This window comes from Phyllostomus hastatus, unplaced genomic scaffold, assembly GCF_019186645.2.
Source record: "Phyllostomus hastatus isolate PE091 unplaced genomic scaffold, TTU_PhHast_1.1 phas_contig_495, whole genome shotgun sequence".
Taxonomy (NCBI): domain Eukaryota; kingdom Metazoa; phylum Chordata; class Mammalia; order Chiroptera; family Phyllostomidae; genus Phyllostomus; species Phyllostomus hastatus.
Window position 1 is genome coordinate 5060778 of NW_025333895.1, and position 24865 is coordinate 5085642.

The 24865-nt window shown below is 62.1% G+C and overlaps 1 protein-coding gene across 1 annotated transcript; it reads left to right on the forward strand.

Annotated features, from left to right (window-relative positions):
* Nucleotides 1–244: 244 nt before the first annotated feature.
* On the forward strand, nt 245–24664 carry PTPA (protein phosphatase 2 phosphatase activator). Its single transcript, XM_045846171.1, has 10 exons — nt 245–453; nt 2989–3086; nt 5260–5346; nt 9517–9642; nt 11302–11419; nt 13137–13236; nt 14107–14231; nt 15173–15273; nt 19812–19919; nt 23719–24664. Exons 1-10 carry the CDS (start codon nt 423–425, stop codon nt 23794–23796), a joined length of 972 nt encoding a protein of 323 aa, XP_045702127.1. The 5' UTR covers nt 245–422; the 3' UTR covers nt 23797–24664.
* Nucleotides 24665–24865: the final 201 nt, after the last annotated feature.

Here is a 24865-nt window from a genome sequence, read left to right on the forward strand (position 1 = left end):
AAAGATGACAGGTGGGAACCGCCCCGCAAAAGCATGGTTGCCGCAAAGGCCCTCGCTGGCCCTGCAAAAGCATGGCGGCCGCGCCCCCCCCCCCCGCCCAGTGCCCGGCGGGCAGTTGTCAGGTCAGGTGGCGAGCGGACCGTTGGGGCGCATGCGCCCGGGTGCCCCGCACCAACATGGCCGCGGCCTCCCAGTGAGCGCTGCCGCGGCGAGCGGGCCGTTGCTGGGCATGCGCCCTGCGTGCCCCGCACAGACATGGCGGCCGTCTTCGCTGGGGTGACTTTAATTCTTGGTTTTCGGTTATAGCCGGCCGGGGCTCATTTCTTTTTAGAAAGCTCTGAGCGCGGGGAAAGGGAGGGTGGGTGCGGGAGTGAAAGGTGAGGGGCCTGCAGGCGTCAGGACGCGCTCCTGGAGGGAGGAAGATGGCTGAGGGCGAGCGGCAGTCGCCGCCAGGTAGGGCGCGCCGGCCCGGCGGGGCCGGGGTGGGGGGCGCGGGGGCGGTGCCAGCAGTGGGGGCGGGGAAGGGGAGGGTCGGGCGTTGGAGGAACGCCAGGGGCTGGAGCTGAGGGGCCCTGCGGGGAGGGCGGGAACGGGGGGCCTGGTGGGTGGGGCGCAAACCCGGCACCGGGGAGCCCGGCCTGCCCGAGGGGTCGGGTGGGCCAGCCCCCTGGCCAGACGCGGAGGCCTTTCCCACGTCTGGGCTGCGCGTGCAGGAGTCAGCTCTTGATGCGGCGAGGAAGACGCCGAGGACGGGGGCCGCCTTCTTGAGACCCTGCGCAGGGGCCGGGGGCGCTCCGCGGGGCTCGGCCTCTGCCTGCCCGCCCCCCCACCCCGCACCGCCTCCGCGCCCTGCGCGCCCCTCGCAGCCCGCTTCGGGAGGCCGGCCTCAGCAGTTTCGGTGGTTGAGGCTTAATTGGGAGAAACTGCCCTTGGTCGTCTAAACCCCTAATTTAAAAAGGCCGGTTGTGCAAGGAGATGAGAGAGTCTGTCTCTGGCATCACCCTTTGTAACTTGTGTTTACGCAGCGGCCTGTTTGTAGTTCGTCTCAACTATCCGGGGTGGAGGTGCCAGGGAAGGGTTCGTAGAGAGACCTGAGACCCGGAGAGCAGGAAGGCTGCTGACCCCCTCTTCCCCGCTTGGGCTACGGAAACTTGAAAGATTGTGTCAGGAGCAAATTAGGTTGGCGAAACACAGCCGGTGCTTTGAAAGCATTGGGGGGGGGCGCGGCGGGGGGGATTGTGGCACCTCTAATGGCATAAACAATACAACATTTTTAAAAAGAAAGAAAGAAAGAACAGGGAAACCTTGGCTCTTCGTTCTGCCCTGTCTCACATTTGGTGATCCCTGGGCGGGCGAAGCCAGGTGTTGATTTCATTAAGTACAAAACTTGCACGCGTGTCCCCTTAGCGGTCTGGTAGTGACGTCAGCAGATAGGGGGCCGCCGGGATTCCCAGTGAGCTGTGCCTCTGATGGAGGGAGGGGAGCCCAGGGTCTGGGGGGGGGGGCGGGGAGCCTGGGCCCGGACAGGGAGGAGGGCTCGGAGGTGGGGGGCAGCTGCGGCCTGGAAGACCGTGCTTCCCTGGGTGGGTGGGGGCGGCCCGTCTCTGAAGTCGGAGGTAGGACGTGCTGGGACCAGTGGAGGGAGCTCCTCCACTCACACGGCGCGGTGGCGAAAGCCTTGGGTTTTGGGGGCACGCAGACCTGGCTCTGCCCGGCAAGAACCTTTGGGACCCTGTTCATTTCTTTCTTATCCCGTTATTTTCTTCCTTAAAATGGGGCTACTCGACCTTCGTCACCGAGCTGTAGTGTGTGTGGTGAGGGTGGCGTGGGCCACCCCTGGGACGCGGCAGCTCCACCAGTTTGGAGAGGTGTTATCCTTTCCAAGGGGGGTACAAGTCGAACAAATGGACTGCTTCCACTTAATACATTATACTCTCTGGGCTAAAGATTTCATTTGTTTTTGGAGGGGGGGGAGGGAAGAAGAGAGGGAGAGAAACATCAGTGTGTGGCTGCCTCTCCCACGCCCCCTACTGGAGACCTGGCCCACAGCCCAGGTGTGTGCCCTGAGTGGGAATGGAACTGGCGACTCTTTGGTTTGCAGGCCGGTGCTCAGTCCACTGAGCCACAGCAGCCAGGGCCTCTCCGGGTTATTGAGGAACACGTCTAAAACTCTGGATGTTTCCGTCTCACACTGAGAGGTTTTAGGGGGTCCAGTGGTCTGGTGGCCCCATTGTTGGAGGCGGAATCTGGTGCTGGAAAGGCTGGGTCTGACTTCATTTACCACAGTCCTGCGTTTGAAGGCTTCTTTTTTCCAAATCGAGGAATTTATGTTCTGGTAACCTGTGTGCTTCATCAAAGATTTGTCGTCATTGCTACCTATAGGGTAGCCTTTGCCCTGGAGGTTTTCCTCTGTGACGAAATGGCAGGAGGGCTGTCCCCTGGCAGGGAACGGTTCTCTCCAATTTACAAAAGGGTTGTGTTCAAAGAACATTTGCACGTTGATTATTTGGAACATGGAACACGTTTTCCAGTAAAAACCGTGTAGTGAGGTTGTCAGTCTGACCTACCAAGCTTTTTATTTAGCGTCTTATTTAAAGTAGCAATTTACCGACAGTAGAGGGTCTCCATTTTGGGTTCTGGGAACAGGGCTTGCAGAACAGGTGGGAGGAGGGGGAGGGTTTCTGGCCTCTCTGGGGCCCTGGTTTGCATTCTGAACGAGGCAGAGGTTTGCCTTGCCCTGATCTCAGACTCTCTGTGCTGCTCCGTAGGGCTCCAGGCCTCCTGGCACCCCCTCCACCTCACTCTCCTTGCAGAAGAAGGGAGGCGGGAGGCCCGTGGGTTTGGCGTGACAAGCCAGCGCTCTGCCCCAGGAGGCCGAGTCGGGCTTGCACTAGGGCTTGGGTGTCGGAGGCTTGGTTTAAAAATGTGCGTGTGTCGAGGGGGGCGGAATTCTATTTATCTGTGTGCTTTTTCATTTTCTTTGTCAAGATTCTTCGGAGGATGTCCCTCCAGCCACCCAGAACTTCATCATTCCAAAAAAAGAGATCCACACGGTCCCAGACATGGGCAAATGGAAGCGCTCTCAGGTACCAGTGGGGTCTACACGGTAGGGTCAGAGCTGGGAGGAGAAACTTGGGTTTTGTCAAAGACAGTGGTTTTCTAGGAGCGATGGGCTGTGCGTTCCTGACCCTTCTTGCCCTTGGAGCACTTGGAAGCTAGGGAGAGAGGTGACAGGGGAGATGACTGTCCCTCCCCTTTGGGGGCAGCACGCCAGGCCCTGAGCACCGGGGCCAGGGCAATCCTGGAGACCTGTGCTCCCGGCCTCATAGCCCGTCACCCCTGGACGGCGCACGAGTGCCTAAGTGATGGGAGCGTGTTGCTGTGGTTTTTGGTGACAGCGAGCAGCAAGTTGGGGACCCAGTGTATCAAAGGGAGAAGAGGTTGTCACGTGAAAGCCTTGGCCAGGGAAGTGGCTGAGCCTAAAAGCCCAGGGATCTGGGGCCCAGAGCACTGGGGGTGGACCGGCTTTCTGCGCTGCCAGGCCCCCGGTGGGCGGAAGACAGCAGCTTGTCTCTCCCGGGCTGTGGTCAGGCGGTGGAAAGACCGTGCCTGGGGAAAAGGAGCCAATTTCAAATTCCTAGGGAAGGGCTTGGGTCCGGCTCCAGCCGGGTGCCTGCGCCTCGCCTGGTCGGCTGCCGTGGGGAGTGTCGCTGCAGGCGGGGGCAGGCTCGGCGGTCCCGGCAGGCGGGGCCGCTAGTCTAGGCCACAGGTCGGCAGGTATTGCCTGCTGGCCTAAGGTGGCTCTCCCTGTTATTGTAAATTCAGTGTTACTGGAACCCAGCCACGCTCTTTCCTTTATCTGTTATCTGTGGCCACCCCCGCACTGTGAGGGCAGAGTGGAGAGCGTGTGAACCAGGCCGTGTGGCCCGTGGAGCCTGAGCGCTGGCCATCCGGCCCTTCTCAGGCAGAGTTTGCCGGCTGCGCCCCAGCCGCCCGCACTTGGGGGAAGCGCTGGTCACTTTCTCTCCTGACCTGCGTGTGGGATGATACCTGCTAGGAGCCTCCGATGCACCCTGGAGCTCAGCGGCGAAGGGCACGGCCCTGCTGCGGCCGGGCAAGGGACTCTGTGCGGTGGCCCCAGTGTCGCACTAGGCCGCAGAGTGCAGCCGCAGGAGCGCAGGCTCAGGGGCAGAGGGGGCAGGGCTCGAAGCCCGGGGCCACCGCTTTCTCCCCTTGTGACTTAGGCGTGCCGTCCAGCCTGGCCGCGCCCTGGCCCCCTCCGCTGTAAGGCGGGGTCCTTGGGAGGCTTCAGTGATTGAAAGCCCAGAAAGCACCTGGCCCAGTGCAGGCGCGCGGTGAGCCTCACTGCACGTCAGGTGTGTTTGTTACTGCTGTGAGGATGACGATGATGATGGAGATGACGTCAGCAGAGACTTTGCACGCAGTCATGTTCATAAAAGAGTGTCCTGAGTTTTAGTCACCAAGAGACCTGGACCCATGTGGGCGCAGGGACCGTGGAGGGTGACGCTGCCCCGTGCTGCTTCCCTTCTTGCATCCTGGTGTAGTCGCAGGGGTGACCGGACAGTGGCTGTAGACAGGAGGAGGGCTCAGACCGGCCCTGCGGGGGGAGAGTTGCTGTGGGCGACCCGCTGGGCCTGCTGTGTGACCCTCATTCCCACCGGGCCGTGGGCAGGAAACAGTTTCTTTTCTCGGGAGCAGGTACCTGCACCGCAGGCAGATGGCCTGGCCAGTGTGGTGGGGAACCATCTGGAAGATGACCAGCGGAGGGACCCTTCACGGTTCCCTGGGACTCCTGGCGATGTAGTACAATGGTCAGGTGCTCGGCCACTGTGCTTCGGAGTGTGGTTGTCTGGGTCCTGCTCCCCATCTGATGAGTCCTTGGTCTTAGGAGACTTTGGGCAAGTTACTGCTCCCGCAGCCTTGGTTCCCCCCTCTGTAGAATGGGGACAGGGATAGTGTCTGGCTCATGGGTTGTTGTGCAGACAGCTGGTAGCGACAGTGAGCACGCGGCAAGCTCTGGCTGGAGGCCCAGGGGTCACGGGCTCGCCCTGGAGTTGGACAGAGGGTCTGGGTGGGGTACTTGGCGTTATCTTCCGCTGCTCCTGCCGCTGGGGTGGGAGTCGGCGGCTTGCAGCGATTCGGTGACTGGGCGGAGCCGGGGGCCGGCTGGGGTGTGAAGAGCGGGGGTCTGACCGCCCTTTCCACGTCCCCCTTCCTTCCCCCCACCCCGTCTGGCAGGCCTATGCCGACTACATCGGATTCATCCTCACCCTCAACGAAGGCGTGAAGGGGAAGAAGCTGACCCTGGAGTACAAAGTCTCGGAGGTAGGCCCGGCGGGGGGGTGCTGCGGGGAGGCCTGTCCGAGAGGGGCTCCAGAGCCACAAGGGGCTCGCTCCCCACCGCAGGGCGCTGCAGAAACAAGATCCCCAGACACTTGTGACGTTTTGGTGTCTGTATTTCTAATCTTTTAAAAAAAATCTCTGAGTAGAAAATTGTGGTCCAGGTAAATATGCCATTTTACAGCATATAAACGGCATGCATTTTTGCTCCTTAATGTCTTTATTTGTTTTTAAATCAAAAGAGATCACACAAGAAGACCATAAAGGAATGCTCGCCGCAGAGATTCCTGATAGAAACGTGTGTAACGTTAGCGGAAAAGCTGCCCTCTCGCTCTGCCCCGCCGCGTCCCCGACCTTAGTGGTGTGGGGGGTGCCCCCGCCCTGCCCCGAGAGCCCTTGCTGTCCTGCCCTGCGGACGGCTGCCTCCCGGAGCCAGCCCTCGTCCCGTTTAAACAGCCCCCGCCTAGACTTCCAGGCGCCTGCCCTGAGCACGGCTGCCCTGAGCACCCTCGCACCCGGGTCTGCGGGCGCTGTTCCCCAAGGCTCCGTCCCTGGAAGTGGGAGTGCTGAGGTGGAGGGCGCCCTGCTCCCTGGGTGCGCTTGGCTCTGTTTCAGCGACAGGCTTGTTTGTGGAGGGAGGGCGGGAGCTAGCTGTGGCAGCCCGATACCCGTGGGAAGGTGTGGTCCTGCAGCTGTTTGCTCTGCTGGCTGCCGTCTTCCCGGGCTGGGTCCCAGGCCTCCAGTGGCCTTTTGGATTCCTGTCCCAGTGGGTCCACAACCACCTTGAGCCTCTTCTCTGAGACGCCAGGGCCTGAGAGCCTCTCCCCGCGCCTTGTCTCACCCGGTGCTCTGGCCGTAGCCTTGGCCGGTGGGTGAGGCCTGGCTCTGCTCGTGCACGCAGTCTCTCCACCATCCTGAGGCTCGTGTTACCCCATCGGCCTGCGTATTCCTGAGCCCTGGCTGGTTGGCGGATGGCCAAGGCCCTCTTCTGTCACTGTGGGGAGCCAGGCCCGTGCGAGGGATTGTCAGTCTTCTCTTGGGAGCTGGCCCGCCAGCGACCTCCTGAGTTCCTGTGAGGCCCACGCCGTGCTCTGGGGTGGTGGGAGGGAGGGCTCCTCCTTGAGCCTGCAGCAAGGGGTGCTCGGCTGTGCTCAGCGGCCTCGGGGGTGTGGTGGGCAGGGCTCGTGAGAGGGGAGTGTCGTCATTACCCAGCAGGTGCTGCGCTGCCAGACCCCTCGCAGGTCCCTTCGTTGGCCCGAGGGTGTGACGCTGCGTGGTTAAGTGCTCGGGTTCTGGAGTCAGGTGACTGGGTTTTGATGGCCTCTCACCTCTGGCCTGAGTGGCCTTGTCCCCTGTGACCCTCTGTGTCCTCATCTGTAGAGTGGGAAGAGCCACAGACCTCCTTATGGCCCCCGGGGAGGGTTTGCTAGATCCCGCATGTAGGGTGTGTTTGCACCGTTCCTGGCAAGCACTGGATGACCGCCATCACTATTAGCCATTGGTAACAGGAGCCGTGTTGCAGTTCTAATTTCCAGTAGTGTTATTGCTCCAGCCGAGGCTCCCCCAGAGCTGGGGCACATCCTGGCACTGGGCCAGTGCGGTGCTCCTTTCTCAGGGGACAGAGGGGACTAGGTCTCTCAGCTTCTGCCCGCACTGGCAGGGACAGCAGGGGGCATGGCGCACAGCACGTGGCCTACGGGGCTGTCTTCTGCCCGGGGCAGCGTGGGTCTCCTGCTGCGGGCGCGGCAGCTGCAGCTGGGGCGAGGGCACAGCGGCCTCCTTCGGGCGGTGGCACGCAGACGGCCTACGGCAAGGGCGACGCGGGGGCCGGGCCCAGGTTCGGAAGGCTCTCCTTCGTTTGCGGTTATGTCTGTCCTTCTCTTTGGGGGTTAGAATTCTTAACTTTTGTGGAATAAAGATGGTAGTAGATGGGAGGCTTATTTTTTGTTGCTCTGTTTTATTTTTTAAATGAGGGCAAAATAAAAAATTGGTAAGTAAAATTTTGGAGCAAATTTTACTCGTTCGTGAAATCCAAAAGGGAAGCCTGGATTCGGGAGAAGGAGTGTAGGTCAAGGTGTTCTTTGTGCTTTCGGGTTCCGGCCCACGGTTCCCTCTCCTCTAACTCTCCCCCCGACTAGCCAAGACCACAGAGTCTGCCTGCCCCCCCCCCAATTTAAAAATCCCCTGCAGAACGAATTGCTAGGAGCCTTTTAATTATTCATCGGCCCTGCCGAGCTAGCAGCTGGGGCCTGGCCACTGCAGGGAGGGAGCGCCTCCTTGATCCCCCTCAGCTCCTTGTCACCAAAGGCCGACGTCTCTGGACTGGATGTGCCTTGCTGAGCGTCCTGGGCCAGGACTGTTGCACCGCCCTCCCACGCGCAGCTGCTCTGCAGGGGTGGGTCTGCTCTGTCCTCATCAGTGTCCCTGGTGACCTGGTTCTTCACAGAGCCAGGCTCTGGCGTCATCTCTGTCACACTTCAGCAGGCAAGGGCATGTCGCCCTGACCCTCCGCTTCAGCCAGTCTGAAGGAGCTCTCCCCTCCACAGGCATTCTTTCCCCTCCTCCCAGGCCCCAAGCACAGGGGACGGGAGGGGAGGCCATGGTCATGCCGCACAGTGGCAGGAGGCACCTCTTACAGGACAGCTGTGTGACTTGTGCCTCCTGGAGCCGAGCCGCGGGGGCGCTGGCCAGCACGCGCACCATTGGCTCGAACCCGCTCCCCGCCGCCCCAGGTACCTGCGTAGCTCTTGGGAAGCGGCTGTGCACGGCCGGTGGCCAGGCCTTGTGCTCCCCGTCACCGCTTTTCCTGTGGCACCACCCTGCCAGTCCCTGCCGGTGCCAGGAGCTCCTGGGCGCCCCTCAGGCCAGCTGGGCCCAGGGGACGCGGGCCCGATCCGCCTCTCGGCAGGGCCCCTCCTCCCAGGGCCGCCTGCCTTCGAGTGTCCTGTGCAGCGGGCCGGCCCGAGCCTCCCGGTGTCTCCAGAGGCCCCTCTCTGTGAGCCACGTCCACAGGGACCCGCTCCTCGCCTCCTCGCAGACCTGCGGGTGGGCAGACAGCCTCGCCTGGTTTCCTTGCTGAGGAACGTGTCGGGTGCCAATGTTGTCCTGGCCTGTGACACCAGTCCCACTCAGCCCCCGCCTCCTGTGGGGAAGGTCGGGGCCGCAGACGCCCGCGGCCCCACAGAGCACCCCTCCCATCCGCGCCTCTGGCCCGGCGTTGCCGCAGAGCGCGAGTCGCCAGGTAGTCTTCCGCGGTGTGGTTTGTGGGCGCGGACAGCTGGGAGTGACCCACGCGTGTGACAGGAAGGGGTTCGGTATGTGTGTAGTCCACTGGAGCAGTGACACCCTGGTCACTGATCAGAGGCTGTCGTAGAATGTGTTTCCATGTTGGTGTGCGGCGAGGTTCACGAGGAAACAGTGGCTGCAAAGCAGCGTGTGCCCCTGACCCGTGTCTGGAGTCTGCGTGGAGCCCTGCCCGTCACCCTGTGCCAGGCGCTGCGCTAGGCCTCCGTCCTGGATCGTTATCCAGGGGCCCTCGCGGAGCCCCGAGAGGCGCTTGTCGTCCGCCGTTCTGGAGGCGCAGCAGCGGGCGCGGAGCGGTGAAGCCGCTGGCCCGAGGCCTGGCAGCAGCTTAACGGTGCTTTAGCTGGGATTTGAGTCCAGGTCCAGCCGCCCTCAAAATCGTCACTATGATAAGCATTAGAAAGCTCTAGAAAGAGACGAAGCTGAAGAGCAGGTTAAAATGCAGTAGCATTTACTTCTGGGTGGCAGGGTCGCTGGTCGTTTTCGTGTCCTGCGTTGCACACGCCCGTTCTCTGTGGTGAGGGCACGGTTGTGCGCTAACCAGAGGGCCCCACCAGTTCCACCGAAGAAGGTCCGGGCTGCCGTTCACGCTCGTCCCGCACCTCCTCTGGGCTAGCGAGGGGCCCAGCTGCCGAGGCCACACTGTCCCTTCGGCCCAGGGCCTGTCCCTTCCTGCAGGGCACACTGTGCTCCCCTGGCTTTTTTCGCATTCAGGATGGTTGGGAAGGAAGGGGGTGCCAGTCAGCACCACGCCTTGAGGTCCTTGTTCAGCAACAGCTGGGACTTCTCTCTGTGGCTCTGGTTTGGGGCACTGGTCATTCCGGCTTGGCCACCTCTATTTTGCCCCCGCAGGCCATCGAGAAACTGGTCGCCCTTCTCAACACGCTGGACAGGTGGATTGACGAGACTCCTCCAGTGGACCAGCCGTCTCGCTTCGGGAACAAGGCCTACAGGACCTGGTACGCCAGGCTCGACGAGGTGAGGCCGCTACAGACAAGCCTGGGGCTGGGCCACGGGCAGCCTGCAGGCACGTCAGGGGCACCGGGCGCTCGTTCAGGGGGCAGCTCCGTTTACCAAAAGCACAAATGCGTTTAACCATCTTCTGGGAGTCGGATGCGGATCCCTCCTCACGTGGATGCAGAGCCCTCCGCACAGTGTGTACGAGCAACTGCTGCAGACACCCGGGCGTCCGTCTGCAGGGCATCAGTGAGGTCACGGCCGTCCCGCACGGAGCACTCTGCAGCTGCGGGGAGGAATAAGGAGTCCGACTGGGGACTCAGGGAAGGGACTCCGAGATCCACTGTCAGGTCGAAGAGCAGCTGCGGTGCACATTGCAAGCTGCCTTTTGGTTAAAAAGAGGGAGAAATGAAAAGATATGTTTGTATTGCTTGATTTGCATAGAGAAACACCTGCAATGGAAGGTTACACAAAAGGCAAATAGAGCTGAAGTTTCTTTTCGAGGGCAGGGAAGAGGAGCATGGGTGGGGACAGGGGTGGGTTGGGACTTCTTAATGCATTCCTTTTACGATGTGTTTGTTTTTGAATCACACGAAAGCTATACCTATTCCAAGCAAAGCAGACAAGTAAACAAAATGCAGGATTGCGACCCCATCCTTAGAAAAGTGGAGTCGGTGGGTCAGAGCGGAGTCTGTGCACCCCAGTTTCCACTGGGTCTCCGGGAGATCCTCATGCCGCGTGTCCACAGACCAAACTTAGTGGGACTCGGGTCCTCACTTCCTGGCCCCGTGTCATCACATGGGGCAGAGAGGAATTAAGGGACACAGCGGAACGCTCTCTTCCCTGAAGAGTGGCCTGGGCTGCCTCTGGCTCCTAGGATGGCACATGGGCTCAAGTTGTTTTTTTTTAAAGGTTTTTATGGAGTAATAATTGAAAGCTGACATATTATAGCTGTATAATGTGTTTCACCCTTGTACCCACCACCCATAATAAGCTGTAGAACATTCCAGCATTTAAGCAGTACCCTCGTGCACCCTTCTAGTCGATGTCTCCCCAGCTCTTGATTTCTGTCTCATAGATAGTTTTTGCCTTTTTTGTGAACTTCATATAAACGTGTGGCTTCTTTTACTCAGTGTTATGACTGTGATTCATCCGCGTGGTTGTGCACAGCAGTGGCTTTTTCATCGCTGCATAACATTCCACCGTGTGGACACGGCACAGCCTGTCGATTCTTCTGTCGGCGGGCGTTTCAGTTGTGGGTCGTTTCCACGTTCTGGCTGCTGTCAACAGCGCTGCTGTGGACTTCCTCGTGCGTGTCTGTCGGTGGACACGTGGCACAGACTCTTGCTGGCAGTGCGAAGAAAGGTGACATCCGTGGGGATGTCGATGAGTTACCAGATGGGAGAGTTGGATGGCTTCAGGTCCCTGTTGTCTTGCCCCCAGAACCTTAGAACCTTGTCGCTAGGAGGAAGGGTCAGCAGATAAAAAGCCACCCCGGGGTGGTCTCTGTTGTGTGAGAATAAATGCCCTCCCTCCTCTTCCTTCTGTGACTGGCCCCAGCAGGGAGCCGGGCTGCCTGGCCCAGCGGTCTGGGCCCCAGCCAGACGCTGCCCCTGGGCGCTCGCTTACCAGGATGCTGCATAATCTGCTGCCACCACTTTGTGTCTCTTGTGTTATCAGGAAGCAGAAAACTTGGTGGCCGCAGTGGTCCCCACCCATCTGGCAGCTGCTGTGCCTGAGGTGGCTGTTTACCTAAAGGAGTCAGTGGGGAACTCGACACGCATCGACTACGGCACAGGTACCTGCCGTTCCCGGCATGCACTTGGCTTCACAGCATCCTTTTCTTGGGCTGCTTCCTTTTGCTTCCAGGTTGTCTCCTGGAAGCCCAGAGCAAGCTGCCTGTCTGGGCCAGCTGGGGAGCAGCGCTGCTGAGCGCAAAGAGCCTTGGAGCTGCTCCTGCGGCTCTCGCTGCATCCACCAGGGGGAGCTGATGCCCTGAGTGCTGCCACATGAGCAGCGCTCCTGTGATTCCTGCTCTTTCCGTAGACGGTCTGAGCTTACTACCGTCATCACCGGAAGGGTGCACTGCGCACTTACTGTATCTCAAGGCAACTGCTCACAGAAGCCTCGAGGAATGAAAGAGCTTGGTGGCCTCTGGCAGCATCGTGGCCGCCCTCACCCCGGGCCCTTTGCCCTTGGCCACACCCGCTGTGTCCCTGCGCTCTCCAGGTGAGGGAGCAGGCGGGCACCTCAGCCGGGGGTGTTCTCTGGGTCTGCAGAGGCAGGCCTGGGGAAGGGCCCCCTGGACCTGCGGCTCGGGAAAGCCTTGTGTCAGCTCCCCCGTTGCTAGGGAACAGGTTTAGCAAGTGTTTTGATGCTTTCACGGGTGGGGCTTTGACGAAGGCTAACGGTGAGACCCTAGACGGGAGAGTGGTCGGGTTAGCGGGGGTGGGTTTTTCCTCCCTCGGTTGCTCTCAGGTGTGTGAGAGTGATGGTCACCCCCGAATGAGGGTGGCCTGGGTCCTGGCTGGTCATGATGGGAATTGTGCAGGGGACAGTAACGGGTCACGAGCTTTCCAGGCCCCTGGAGGGACTGGCCTACAGAAGCAGGACAGGATGTCACGGAAAATACTCTCCACCCCCCTCCCTCTGTGGTGCTGAACTGTGGACTCGGTCCGAAGCCCAGCCAGCGTTCTCTGTGCTGCTGACCACTCCTATCTGACGTGCCCGGGGAAGGGAGAAGGGGGCCTTCGCCCTGGGGTGTGACCACGCTTAGAGCGTGACCCGCTGAGAAGCCTTCGGTGGCTCCCATTGCTCTGAGGACGAAGGCTAAGCTGTCCACTGCGGCCGTTGTGGCCCGTCGGGCCCCAGCCGCACCTCGTGGTCTCTGCCTCGGCCGAGCCAGCCTCGGGGCCCCTCAGACTTCGCGTGTCCCCGCCTCACGGCCTTTGCACGTGCCATCCGTGCTGTCTGGCGTGCTCTCTCTGCTTTCCCCACCGTGTGCCGTGCTGACTCTTACTTGTATCTCCGACTCCAGATTAAATACCGTTTCCTTAGGGAAACCTTCTTGAGCCCTTATGTCAGGCGCCTCCGGAACAGCCTGCGGTTATCACCCCACCCTCCCGCAGAGCTGGGGCCCTGGATGTGACTGTGTGTTGATGCCTGTCCTGAACTCTTGAGTTCGGGCCGGGGCCGTTTCCCTGCGGCCGTGTCCCTGCGGCCTGACACAGACAGCGGCCGCCCGGTGGGAGGTGCTCAGTGAACAGGGTGGGCTTGGGGGTCAGACCTGCAGAATAAAAGGTTCGCGCCTGCTTCCGGGCCTGGTGGGAGTAGAATGATAGTGCTGGTGGCCCTTAAAAGGGCCGAGGTCTTCCTGGGAGGGCAGAGTCCCCGTGACCCCCGTGCTGCCCACCTTCTTGGGGAGGCAGGTGTCAGTGACTTGGACCCTGGGGAGGCCAGGAACAGCCCCACTCCTTTTCTGGAAGGTTGTCGACCTCGGCTGTTCTCCCCCCCAGGACACGAAGCAGCCTTCGCTGCCTTCCTCTGCTGTCTCTGCAAGATCGGGGTGCTCCGGGTGGACGACCAGATAGCTATTGTCTTCAAGGTGTTCAATCGGTGAGTGGGGGCGGGGCAGGGGGCGACTGCCGGTGGGGTGGGGAGCACAGGGTGCTCTTATCCTGGCCCAGTCAGGCTCCGGCTGTGGATGGGCTGTCCACTCGCACTTCTAACAGCTTCAGGTTCAAGGACTAGCAAGTGAAGGGAATGTTACGTAACGACTGCTGATGCCTCCGTGGTGTTCACCACGTGGAGGCGTGGCTAAGTGCTGTACCCACAGCTCACGCGCAGGTTCATCGCAGTGCGCTCTGTGACGTCCGCACGACGACACAGTAGCAGCGCGTTCCTCACAACACGTCCTCGTGCCGGCGAATGGCCGCTTCTCAGCACAACCCTAGAAAGTAGCAGCTGTCATTTCCATTTTATAGATGGGGACGCCGAGCCAGAGACTCGGGGTCTGCTCACTGAGGTCACACAGCCCGGTGAACCCCGGTAGTCAGGCTCTGACCTGCGCCCCTCACCGCCCAAACCACCTGGAGCGCAGGTGTGTTTCCACCACCACCGCGTTGACAGTGCCACCATGCAGGGGCTCCGGGGCGACTGGGACGCAGCCCCTCACGACACTGGCAAGCCCGAGGCAGAGAGGCCGAGGCTCCCACCCAGGCTCTTACATGGCGGGGGGTCGATGGTGCCGACGCCCCTTCCCGGGTGTCCCGCACACTCCTGGGCGGAAGGGAGACCGATGCGGGGGAGGGCGGCAGCCGTGTGCAGAGCACTGGCTGACGTGAGTGGTGCGGTAGGTCTTCGCCGAGACAGACCAGCGACGCTCTCAGGTGGTCCCTTCCAGCCCCCCTGTGCTCCCAGTGGCAGAAGGGCTGAAGCTGTTCTTTTACCTTTGCTACCTCTCCTCCCTCCCCCGCTCCTGTGCAGGTACCTTGAGGTGATGCGGAAACTTCAGAAGACATACAGGATGGAGCCCGCAGGCAGCCAGGGAGTGTGGGGCCTGGACGACTTCCAGTTTCTGCCCTTCATCTGGGGCAGCTCGCAGCTCATAGGTACTGAGGTGGGGCGTGCGCCCCTCCACCCTCAGAGCACGTTCTGTGTCCCCGCTCCCCGGCTTCCTCTGTCCCCGTCCCTCTTTCCTCCTCCTCCTGCCCAGACAATAACAGCCGGTGAATCAGGCACTAGACTGGCTATAGGCGGAGGCTGCTTGCTGGCCTTCTGCTGTGTGCAAGCTGGGAAGGCGGGGGCAGGCGGGGGCAGGCGGGGGCGGAGGCCCTCCAAGACGATGGGAAGTGAGCAGGGGCCCTCACCAGACTCACAGTGGACCGGCGTGAGACACACCCCAGCTCCTGGCAGCAGCCTGTGGGGTTTTATGCTGAAAATCAGGGGCTCTTTGACTCAGTGACCACCGTCATCTACTGTCACTACAGAGCCATGTGCAAGGGCCCATCCGGGAGCTGCCACCAAGTGCTGGGCAGTGGGCCCCTTGCAAGAGTGGGCCCACTCCCCCCACTTTCCCATGAGCAAGCTGCCATGGGCGAGGGATGACGTCTGCTCCGACATAGGTGTGACAGACTATGCGATAACGTTAATAAGTGACCACTGTCGAATGCACGCTCTGTGCCGAGCATTGCTCTAAGTGCGTGGGGTGGGGGCTGCCTCCCTGGAGCTTCTCAGTGACCCTGGGAACTGTCTCCTAACGCACCGGGCAGGCGCCATGCCGGGCGCCTTTCCGTGCTCATGATGGCCAGCAGGTCTTCAGCAGCCCTGCAGGGCGGGTGCTGCTCTTACCCCGCTGCAGAGACTCGGGGCCGAGGCGAAGGTTGGCACGCTAGAATACGCACACGCACGAGACTCCTCATTGCTCCTGTGGGGTCCGGTGTCCAGGGTGCACAGGCGGGACTGTGGCCCTGGGTGGGTGTGGGCCACGTGGGCCGAGGTGCCCAGTGGCGTGAGCACCCGGTCCTGAGCCCCGGCTCCCTGCTGTTCCCAGACCACCCGTGTCTGGAGCCCAGGCACTTCGTGGACGAGAAGGCCGTGAACGAGAACCACAAGGACTACATGTTCCTGGAGTGCATCCTGTTCATCACGGAGGTGAGGGGTGAGGGGTGAGGGGTGAGGGCGGGCCGGGGACAGCCCCAGGCTGAAGGGAGCTGAGGCTTTGGACAGAGGGGCCAGAGCTGCTGCCCAAAGGCAGCAGGGCTGGTCCCAGGAGGCAGGTTGTTGGAAAGGAAGCCCCACCAGGCCTCCCTGAAAGGTTGCGTCAGCCTCTGATCACCCAGGATCTCCTCCTCCAGACCGGTGGTCTGGGCCTCCTACCGGGGCTGAGGGACTGAGCCCACTCACCGGCTGGCCTGTGACTGACGCAGCAGGTCTGCACGGTGGGCGGGGTCAGCATCCTGCAGGCGGGGTGCAGCCTGTGGAGCTCTGCATGTGTGGCTGTGTAGGACGGGCCATCTCAAGAGATGGAGGGGCTTTGCAGTGGATGGCAGGACAGATTTCTCCGAAGGGACATGGTTTGGTCAGGGTCTGCGAACATGGGCCAGGGGAAGGGTCACAGGTGAAAACAAGCAGGCCTGGACCCCAGCCCTCCCTGCATCTTCATTTAACCAGTCTCCCACAGTGCAGCCTTGGACCTCAAGGTCATCTGGGGAGCTTGTTCAAACACATGTTCCTGGGCCCCACACCAGCTTTCTGAATCAGAATGTTGGGGCTGGAGAGCCAGAAACCTGTCCTTAATCACACGTTTCAGGTGACTGTACGTGAAGGTCAGGGGCCCATTGCTCTCAGGGCTTTTCTGCCAGGAGGCGGCCTCTCATCCTTCCTGCCTCGTACCTGTTCCCCGCAGACTTTCGGAGGATGCCCTGGCTCTGTCTCGGGAGGGCCCTGTTTTCTTTCCTAATGCCCGCATGCGTGTCTACCGGCCCCAGTGCCGTCCCTGGCACACCCGTGCACCCCTGCCTGTGGGCGCGGTTGCCTGCCTGCCCATTCTGAGTCCGCTGAGGATGGGGCTGGGAGGGTGGAGCCTGGTTACTAACGCAGCTGTAGCTCCAGGCTCCTCCCGGTCAGCATTCGGTCCAGGCTTCTGCCAAACTCCAGAGGCCAGAGGGGAATGACGTGTTTTTTCCAAGTCAGCAAATGGACCCGGGACTGATGGGTGGGCGGCCACCGCTTCGTCCGCAGAGATCTGCCGCCTTCAGCGGTGCGGCGGGCCCAGGGTCGGAAGGGCTCCGGGGCAGCCTGGCTCACTGCTGTAGGCGCCAGCCCCACTACTCACTCCAGAGTGGAATGCAGGGGTCTGTGGAGCCCCGGGGAACCCCAGGAGGAGCTGGAGGAGCAAGGAGGGGTGAAGGGGTGCACGTGTTATGCTGAGCTGTGACTGGGCTCTCTTGGAGGGTAAAAGGCTGAATTGTTCTGGCTCCCCCTGGTGGTGGGCCAATCGTCTGGGTCCCGGTCAGTAACTAGCAAGGAGGAAGGCCATGCCCGGCCTCAGGGAATACGGGAATCGACTCCTGGTTAAAACTTTATATTTTTGTTTGGTTGGTTGGTTATGCTGGTATAAAAACCCAAAAGCTTTCCCAAAGTTTGGGATCCAGTTCCTCTGCTAGAGAAAAAAATCCCACAGTGGCCACAAGGTGGCAGTAAAAGAACGTTGAACGTGGAGAAGGTTTTGGTTGCCATTTAACTGGGGAGAGGCCCTAGACTTCTCAGTTGCTCCACACCCTCTGGGCAAGGCCTGCTTTTCACTTGGGGTCTAGCTGTTTCCGTACGGTGGTCAACATTTGTCTAGGAGGGGCGTGCCTCAAGGCTGAGGTGACTGTAGTGAGGGCCCCCTTCTGCCCACCTGACCTGGCTGCTGATTGCAGCATCTAGGGTACCTCCAACCCCTGCCCCCTTCCACCTGAGGCCAGCGACCTGCAGCTCCTGATGGAGAGTGAGGGCCTGGCCTGGCCCGCTCCGACAGAGGGAGCCCCAGGGCCGGACACGGGCGGGCAGGCAGGCCCGGAGGTGGGTGTGCAGTTCTGCGTGCTGTGGCCTGGAAGGGGGCGGGGCTCCCTCTGTAGCCCTGGGGATCACGAGGGCTCGGGCGGCTGGGTGCAGCAGAGCAAGCTGGAAATGAAGCCGAGCTTCTCCTCCCGCTGGGCTCTCGCGGGGCTGGGGAGCCAGCCTGGGACGTGCCCTGGTAGCCCTGGGCCTCCCAGAAGAGGGACCCACCTGGAAGAGCTTCTGCTGCCGCAGGAAATGCAGCCCTGGCGCCTTTAAGAGCCCAAGGCAGGCAGGAAAAGAATTTCAGTTTCAATCTGGCTTCTAAATTTGGAGTTTTGGGAAGGGAGGGATCAGATTTCAGCTGGAAGGGAAGGAGCTGACAGGAAGGCGCTGTGCAGAGCCTCCCCCACCCCCGCCCCATCCCCCTCAGTTACTGACAGAGGAACCATTTACAAAAGGCCGATTCTCCTGGGAGTGGAGAGGCAGGAACGCAGCGTCTGTGAGTAATTTCCTGCTCAACATGGCTGCTCTGACTCACACGATTCCCCTGGGGTCACTGCGGGACTGCAGCTCGCTCGCTGGTTCTCGCTCTTTCTCTTCTCCCTTTGTGGCTAGAGTGAGCTAATTTTTTTTTGTTTTCTCGTGCCCATTCCTTTTTCCCCCTCATCTGTTTTCCTTCCCCAGAGTTGCAGTCTCCTTTGCAACTTGGGGAGACCTTGGGGCACTGAAGGCCTAGGGGGTGTGAGGGGGGCAGCTCCCCTAGAGAAAGAGCATCTCTGGCTTTTTCACGGGTGGGGGCAGGGCCACTGCGGCCCTGGAGCTCAGGCCTCCCCCTGGCTCTGTCAGCAGTTCAGAGGGACCTTTTGGCGCTCCTCTCCCAGGCCCTTAGTGGGTGAGGCTTCCCAGCATCCACCGGGCACCCTCGCCGAGCAGGCCCCCGGCGCTGCTGCAGTGGGGGGACGCCCGCAGGGTCCTCCTGAGTGGTGTGCTCCCGGCACCCTGGCCAAAGGGGAGCTGCTCATGCAGCTCCCCGGCTCCTGAGCTCGGGGCCTGGAAGCAAGTGAGAGGGCTGGAGCCAGGCCCCTGTCCCCTAGGGCAGGGAGCCTGGGGAAGGGGCGGGGCGAGGGGAGGGTTTGAGGTTAGGGGTGGAGCCTGCTTGAGTGGGACTGTACAAGGGAGGGAGCTCCAGGAAGGCCAGGCTCCTGCAGGCCAGGCGCCTGGCTGCCCTCCTGGGAGAGGGAGCCTTAGAGGAGGGGAGAGATCCTGGGTGCCTGGACTGGCCCAGGAGAGGCCCTGCAAGCGCCAGGGTGGATTTGTCTCTGTCCAGCACCCTGGCCCGTGGCCTCGACTGGGAGGAGGGAGCCTGCTGTATTGAACCTGGGGGTTGACAGGTTTGGGGGGACTTGAGCCAGGAGAGGGAGATGGCCGGTAAAAGGGCAGCGTTTGAAGAGCTGCCCTTTCTGAAGGAGCGGGAAGGCCTGCGGGAATGGGCCACCTGGCAGCGGCCGCGGCGGGGGCGGCTGGGTGGCGGCTGCAGTGGTGATGTGCTCCTGGGCCTTTATTCTCGTGATGCCCAATAGGCAGAGAGGGCTTCGGACCCTCCTGTCTCCCGGGAGTAGCTCCCTCTCAGCCCCGCCTCCACGAACAGCATCTTCTGGAACCTTCCACACACTCACGGTCCAAGTCTGTGCTTCCTTGCCAGCTCAGCTAATTTTGCCTTTCGCACTCTTTTTTCTGAAGCCCGGGGCTCAGGGTGCTGAACCATGTTCCCCTGGCCTCGGTGCTGCTTATCAGCCAGGGAGGGGTGGTGTGGAGGCAGGGACTGGGACCTGCTTGTTGAGCACGAAGCTGCTGGCCCCGGGCCGTCGGAGGGGCACGGTGAGGCACACAGACTTCCCTGTCCCAGTGCTGCTGTGGCTGCTGCTGTCATGGGGACCCCACTGGGCTCGCTGCAGTTTCTTCCCGCCCAGAGGCCAGGTTTTTGACCAGAGAGTGACCAGGAGCGGAGCTGTCCTTGCACCTGCCTGTCTCCCGCTGGTGTGATGACCGTCCCTTTTACACTTCCTGGCCAGGTCAAGGGCTTTCCGAACAGACCTTCCTCCTGAGCCTGCTGCAGGTGCCCCCAGTCTGTCTGCAGTCGGGCCCTCCTCCAAACCACCCCCGCCCCCGGCTCTTCAGCTCTGCCAGTGGCAGGTGCAGACCAAGTGTCACGTGGCAGAGCCCACCCTGTGTGTGGGGCTGGGCTGGGAGAGTTGGGGTCTGGGCTGCTGCTGCTGTTCATCTGAGTGCGAGCTGTCCCCGTGCTGTCAGGGCGCCCCGGGCTCTGGCGAGTTGGTGGGAGATGCACTAGGATTTGGGCCGAGAGTATTTTTTCTGAGACTGCTAGATTTGGGGGGGTAGGAGTCACATACCCCTTTTTTGGCTATGGAAGAAAGAGGGTGACTGGGGGTTATGCAAGACCCCTAGTGGGTCTTGCAGGCCAAGAGGGACCCTGCCTCCGGTATCTGGGGGGGGGTGTGTGTGTGCATGCATGCATGCGTCATTGCGTGCCTGTGTACATGGCACGCACACTTGACCTTGCCGCGGGGAGCAGAGCACAGGCTCCCAGGTGGCCCGCCTTTCCAGCCGTGGACTCTCTTTTCCAGATGAAGACGGGCCCCTTTGCAGAGCACTCCAACCAGCTGTGGAACATCAGTGCGGTCCCCACCTGGTCCAAAGTGAACCAGGGTCTCATCCGCATGTACAAGGCCGAGGTGAGCTCGGGCTGGCTGGGGCCCTTGGTCCTGGGGCTGCTGCTCCTCCACCCGCCGCCACTGTGTCTCTCTGAATCCGGGCCAGCACCTCTGGCCCCTGAGGCCTCAAAGTCTCCATCTGTGAGGTGGGCCGTCAGAAAGCCCTGGACTGAGGCCCAGCTCTGCACTCGGAGGGAGGCAAGGCCCTGCTGCTGCCCGGGGTGCAGGGGGACCCCTCCCCACTTGTCCAATGGCAGACGTCCCCGGCAGCTCTGCGCCTGTGGGTGCGCAGAAGTGAAGACGTGTTTGGGGGGGGTTGTGTCCTTGGAGGCGGTTTCCAAGGTGGCGCTTCTCAAACTGGGATGTCTGATCGCTGGGCAGGTGGGAGCTGGGATTTTTGAATGACCACTAAAGGTGGTCTCCCTGCCCCCGCCTGCCCCCAGTCAGTGTTTCTGGAGCGCCCCCTGCTGGGAAGTGGCTGCCCCCGCCCTCTCTCCTTGTCCTCCTTGGCACCCTTCTCCCAGCCAAGGAGGTGGCTTTTTCCCTGGCAAGTAGAGAGGAGACCTTTCTTTTCCACCCCGTTCTTTCCGCTAGCTCCTTCCACATCTTGGGCAGACCAGTGTGGACTTGCTTGACCTTGGCCAGAAAGGGGCCTAGATGTGAGCGAAGTCCCTCCTCTGGAGCAATGGGTCCCCAGAGTCTCCTCTTTCTGCCTCAGACTGGGTCTCAGATACTGTCCGTGGGGCGCCTCTCTTGGCCCTTGGCCCTTGGCCCTGCGTCTCCCCGGGAGTGAAGGGTCTCCGGGCTTCTCAGGTTCCCTTCGCAGAGGCCGGAGCGAGAGGGGCGGGGTGGTAGGTGGTTCAAGTGCTTCCGACCGACCTCACCTGCTCTGCGTGGCCCCGAAGGGGTTAACGGCGCTGGAACTGGCCGGCCGGCCCTCTCTTTCCCTTCCGCCCCTCCCCCTCCCGTCCTTTTCCTCTGGACCTCACATCCTGTGTTTAGGCTCCAGCCCACATACCTCTCTAATCTGAGGGGAGCTTTCCCTGGGCTGCGCGGGCTCCTTCCGGGCAGCCGGCGGCCCCTTCCTCTGGCTCTCCGGCGGCGTGGAGCGCACCGGGTCACTGCCCTCTGGCTGTCCTGCTGTTCCCGACGCCCCCGAGCAACGCTCGGTGGATGCTGCTGGGGAGCTCTGTCACCCTGTTGAGCCCTCCCCACTCTGGGGGGAGGGGGGTGCCATGCGCAGTGCACGGGGAGGGGCGAAGGGCCTCCCCCCACCCCCAGCTGCCCCCTCCCCTGTATCACAGGCAGGACTCGGGTGCCTGTCCTGTTTGGGGTCTTAAACTGCTGTCCTCCCTCAGTTTTCACTTGGGTAACTAAACGTATCCTGACCTGGGCCCCTAAGGGCCGAACAGGAGACCCTGCCACCCCTCTGCACCTGCTCCGCAAGCAAATGAACCCTGGGTCGGTTCCAAAGGTGATAGCGCAGTGAGGACCAGCCGTCTGTGTGACAGTTGTCGGTGTTTCTGCGGATGCCGAACACAAGGACAGGGACCAGCGCTGCCTGCAGCTCGGGACCAGGTGGAGGGGCTGGAGCGGGAAGCACAGCGCCCTTCCTGCACGCGGGGAATTCCAGCTCCGGCGCACGCAGGCGCAGTGTGAGCCGCGGCCTTGCTGGGTGCAGCGCGGCGGCCAGACTTCTTTGTAGGACAGCCCTGGGGCTCCGTGACTTTAGGGACGCCGAGTCTCTGGTGGTCTTGAGTCCCTGAGAGTCCGAGGGATCACACGCTCCGTTCCCAGAGGCCCAGGGGAAGGGCTTGGCTTTCCAGACCGGTTCTCAGTCTGTGTGGCGAAGCCCACTGGTCTAGGAATCCGGAAGGCTCAGTGAGCCCCAGTGCTGCCAGCCAGAGTTGTCAGAGTCAGGGGACAAGGGGGTTTTGTCCCCGAGCCGTCACGGAGGCCCCACGTTGGGTGGCTTCAGAATTTGGAACCAGCTGTCTGCATCTCCAAGCTGTCTGTCCTGGCCTTTCTGAACCGAAGGACCAAATGCTTCCAGGACCCTGCGGGGGGCGGGCCCGGGTGGGGCCCGGAGAGCCCGTCCTCCCACCTGAGTCTGCAGGCCCGGAAGGGCCTCCAGGTGGAGAACCGTTCTCCGTCAGGGCGGGCCGAGGCCTTGCTCCGCTGGGTGTGGAGGCGGGCCTGGGGTGCACAAGCAGCTGGGGGAAGGGCCTGGCCCGAGGCTCCCTTTTGCCATCACCTGGAGCATCTGCTTCCATGGCCCCAAGCAGCCTCTGCCTTAGCCCAGCCCCTCACCTTTGCTGGGGCCTGGGGCAGCTTGTTCTGGGTCCCTGAGGGCGGAATGGCAAGAACTCTGCCCCACCCCCTCCCGGAGCCTCTGGCCTTTTGCAGCTAGAAGCAGGCTGACCTTTGACCCTTTCTGGAATTCCAGGGCCCTGCCCCCCCTCGCGAACTCCCACCACTTCCTCCATGACATAAGCACAATGGCAGCTGCTTTGCCTCTGGCCCAGATCTGCTGCTCCTCCCCCAGGGGCCACCCCCAGCTGCTGCTCCCCACTTGCTCTGCCCCAGGCCGGGGAGCCTGGATGCGGCCTGGGGTTCTGTCCCCACACTGAGCTTGGTTCCTCAGCCTTCTTCCGCTGCTCAAAAAATCCTCCCTCTTCCTGTTCACCTCCCGGCCTCCCTCCAGTCCTTGTGGCCCCCCACGCCGGCACGCACACAGCACAGACAGCTGGCCGGGCCCCTCGTTGCTGCCGCTGGTCCCTAAGGTGAGGGAGCCGGGGTGGTGGCCTGCCTCCTCCCTCTTAGCTGGAGGTAGAGGCCACGTTCACAGAATGGGTTTCTCCCCCCACTCTGAGACAGTAAGTTTTGTCCCACTTTCTGGCGGTTTCTGTGAGAGGAGCTAGTGACCAGGGCCCGTGTGCCGGGGGCTGGGGCCTGGGCCCCGCCCCTCCTGGCCCCGTGGTTCTGAAGCAGTGCCTGGGCCAGAGGGCAGAGGGCAGAGGGCACAGGCGGGCCGGGGTCTGGGGGCCTGGGGACCCAGCCAGCTTCTGTGGCAGGTCGTTCGACCTCTCTGTCTTCCCTCCTGTGCCAGGGTGTGGGGCTGCGGCCCCCGTGGGCTGGGTTTGGGGAGCAGGACCCCCCCCCCAACCCAGTGCTCTTGTCGACTGCCCCACACACAGGGCTGCTGGGAATTGCCCTGGGGGTGGGGGGTTGTCAGCTGGCTCTTATTGTCTCTCTCCGAAGTGCCAAGATGCCTTTTTCAGTCCAAAGCACTGAAAGTTGGAGAAAACGGACCTTGGACCCTTCTCAGGCTTGTGTTCCATTTCCTCGCTCTTCTTCTTCCGAGCGGGGACGTGGGCTGGGCGTCCTCCGGTGATCTGGAGGGTTCTTCTTGCCTCTGGTCCCAGCCCACCCCCTGGGCCAAGCGACGTCCCTTGGCTGCCTCCCTTGGTGACTTCTTCCTCGGGGGTTTGGGCTGCCTCCCCCCCTCCCCCTCTCTGTCTCTCTCTTACACTCTCGCTTTCATTCTCATTATTTGGTGGGTCCGGCTGTCATGGAGTGGGTGGGGGCTTTGGATGGGAGGGGGTGGTCAGGAAGAGGTAGGAAGCCTTGCCCTTCCCCACAGACCAGGAGTTGCTCGCTCTCTCTGAGGCTGCACCTCCTCCGGGGTCCTGGGACACCTTTAGGCTGGAGCAGGTCCGAGCCTCCAGAGGTGCCCAGGGGTCCCCCGGAGGCCTGAGCAGGCCTCGGCAGGGTGCCGCGCAGCCGGCCCTCACCTCTGCTCTTCCCTCCCCCCTCACAGTGCCTGGAGAAGTTCCCCGTGATCCAGCACTTCAAGTTCGGGAGCCTGCTGCCCATCCAGCCCGTCTCCCTGTGCTAGGGGGGCCGAGCGGCCCGTGCCACCCCGGCCGCAGCTCCTGTGCCTGCCCTTCCTGACCCCCGTCGTGGCCCCCCCTGCCCCCTCCCTCTGTTCTTTCTGTTCGATGAGAGGCTGTTTACTGGGGCGGGTGGTGAGTGCGGGGTCACGAGAGGCTCAGGGCACACGGCCGAAGGACCCGAGGGGGGAGAAGTGACCAAAGTGCGGCCGGTTGGCTGACTTCTGCCGTGGTGGGCGGTGGAGAAGAGAGGGGCCGGGACAGGGTCCTCGGGCCCTGCCCCGCTCCTGGCCCTCCTCCCCTCCCTCTGGCCAGTCCCGTCCTGAGGCCCGGGCTGCCTTGCACCACTGTGGGGAGGGGAGGTGCTTGGCCGATTCTGTTGCTTTCTTGGGGGTGGGTCAGTGGACGGGTGGGTCAGTTTCCCAGCCGCGTCTGGGTGGGTGTCTGGGGGCGGAGGGCTGAAGGCTGAGGGGGGGCCAGCCTGGGGTGGGGCAGGCTGGGAGAGGCGCTGGCTGTCCAGTGACCCTCCCAGCTCCTCCTCACGGCTGCCCCTGGGCCTCGGAGCGCTGTGTCCAGTGCCTCCTCCTCCTGGCTGTTCTGTTCTCTGGGCCTTGGCTTCTCGGGTCTTCTGCCACGGCCACACCTGTCCCCACCCCAGAGTAGCCTCTGGAAGCTGCCCTTCCAAAGCTGTCTCTGGCCAGGAGCAGGTGGCAGAGCCTGGACAGGCCTCGGGGCCTGTTGTGGTTCCCCAACCACAGCCTGGGTTCCCCTCGGTACACTCTCGTGGCCACCTCTGTCTCCTCACTGCTGCTTTCCCAAGGCTCTGAGCCCCGCGTCCCCGCCTGCCCAGGCACCGGGTCCAGAAAGCCCACCCCCTCGTCCTCCTGCCTCCCTGAACTCACCTGCTGGTGTCCGGGGTGGGGGGGGGGGGTGGTCGCCCAGGCTTGGGCCCTGGCTCTGAGGACGGACAGGACCACCCGGGAGCGAGGGGCTACTGGTAGCAGCACGTCAATGCCAGAGTTTTCTTCCAGGGCCGCCCCTGGGCCCGACTCCTGCAGACTGTCCCCTGCAGAC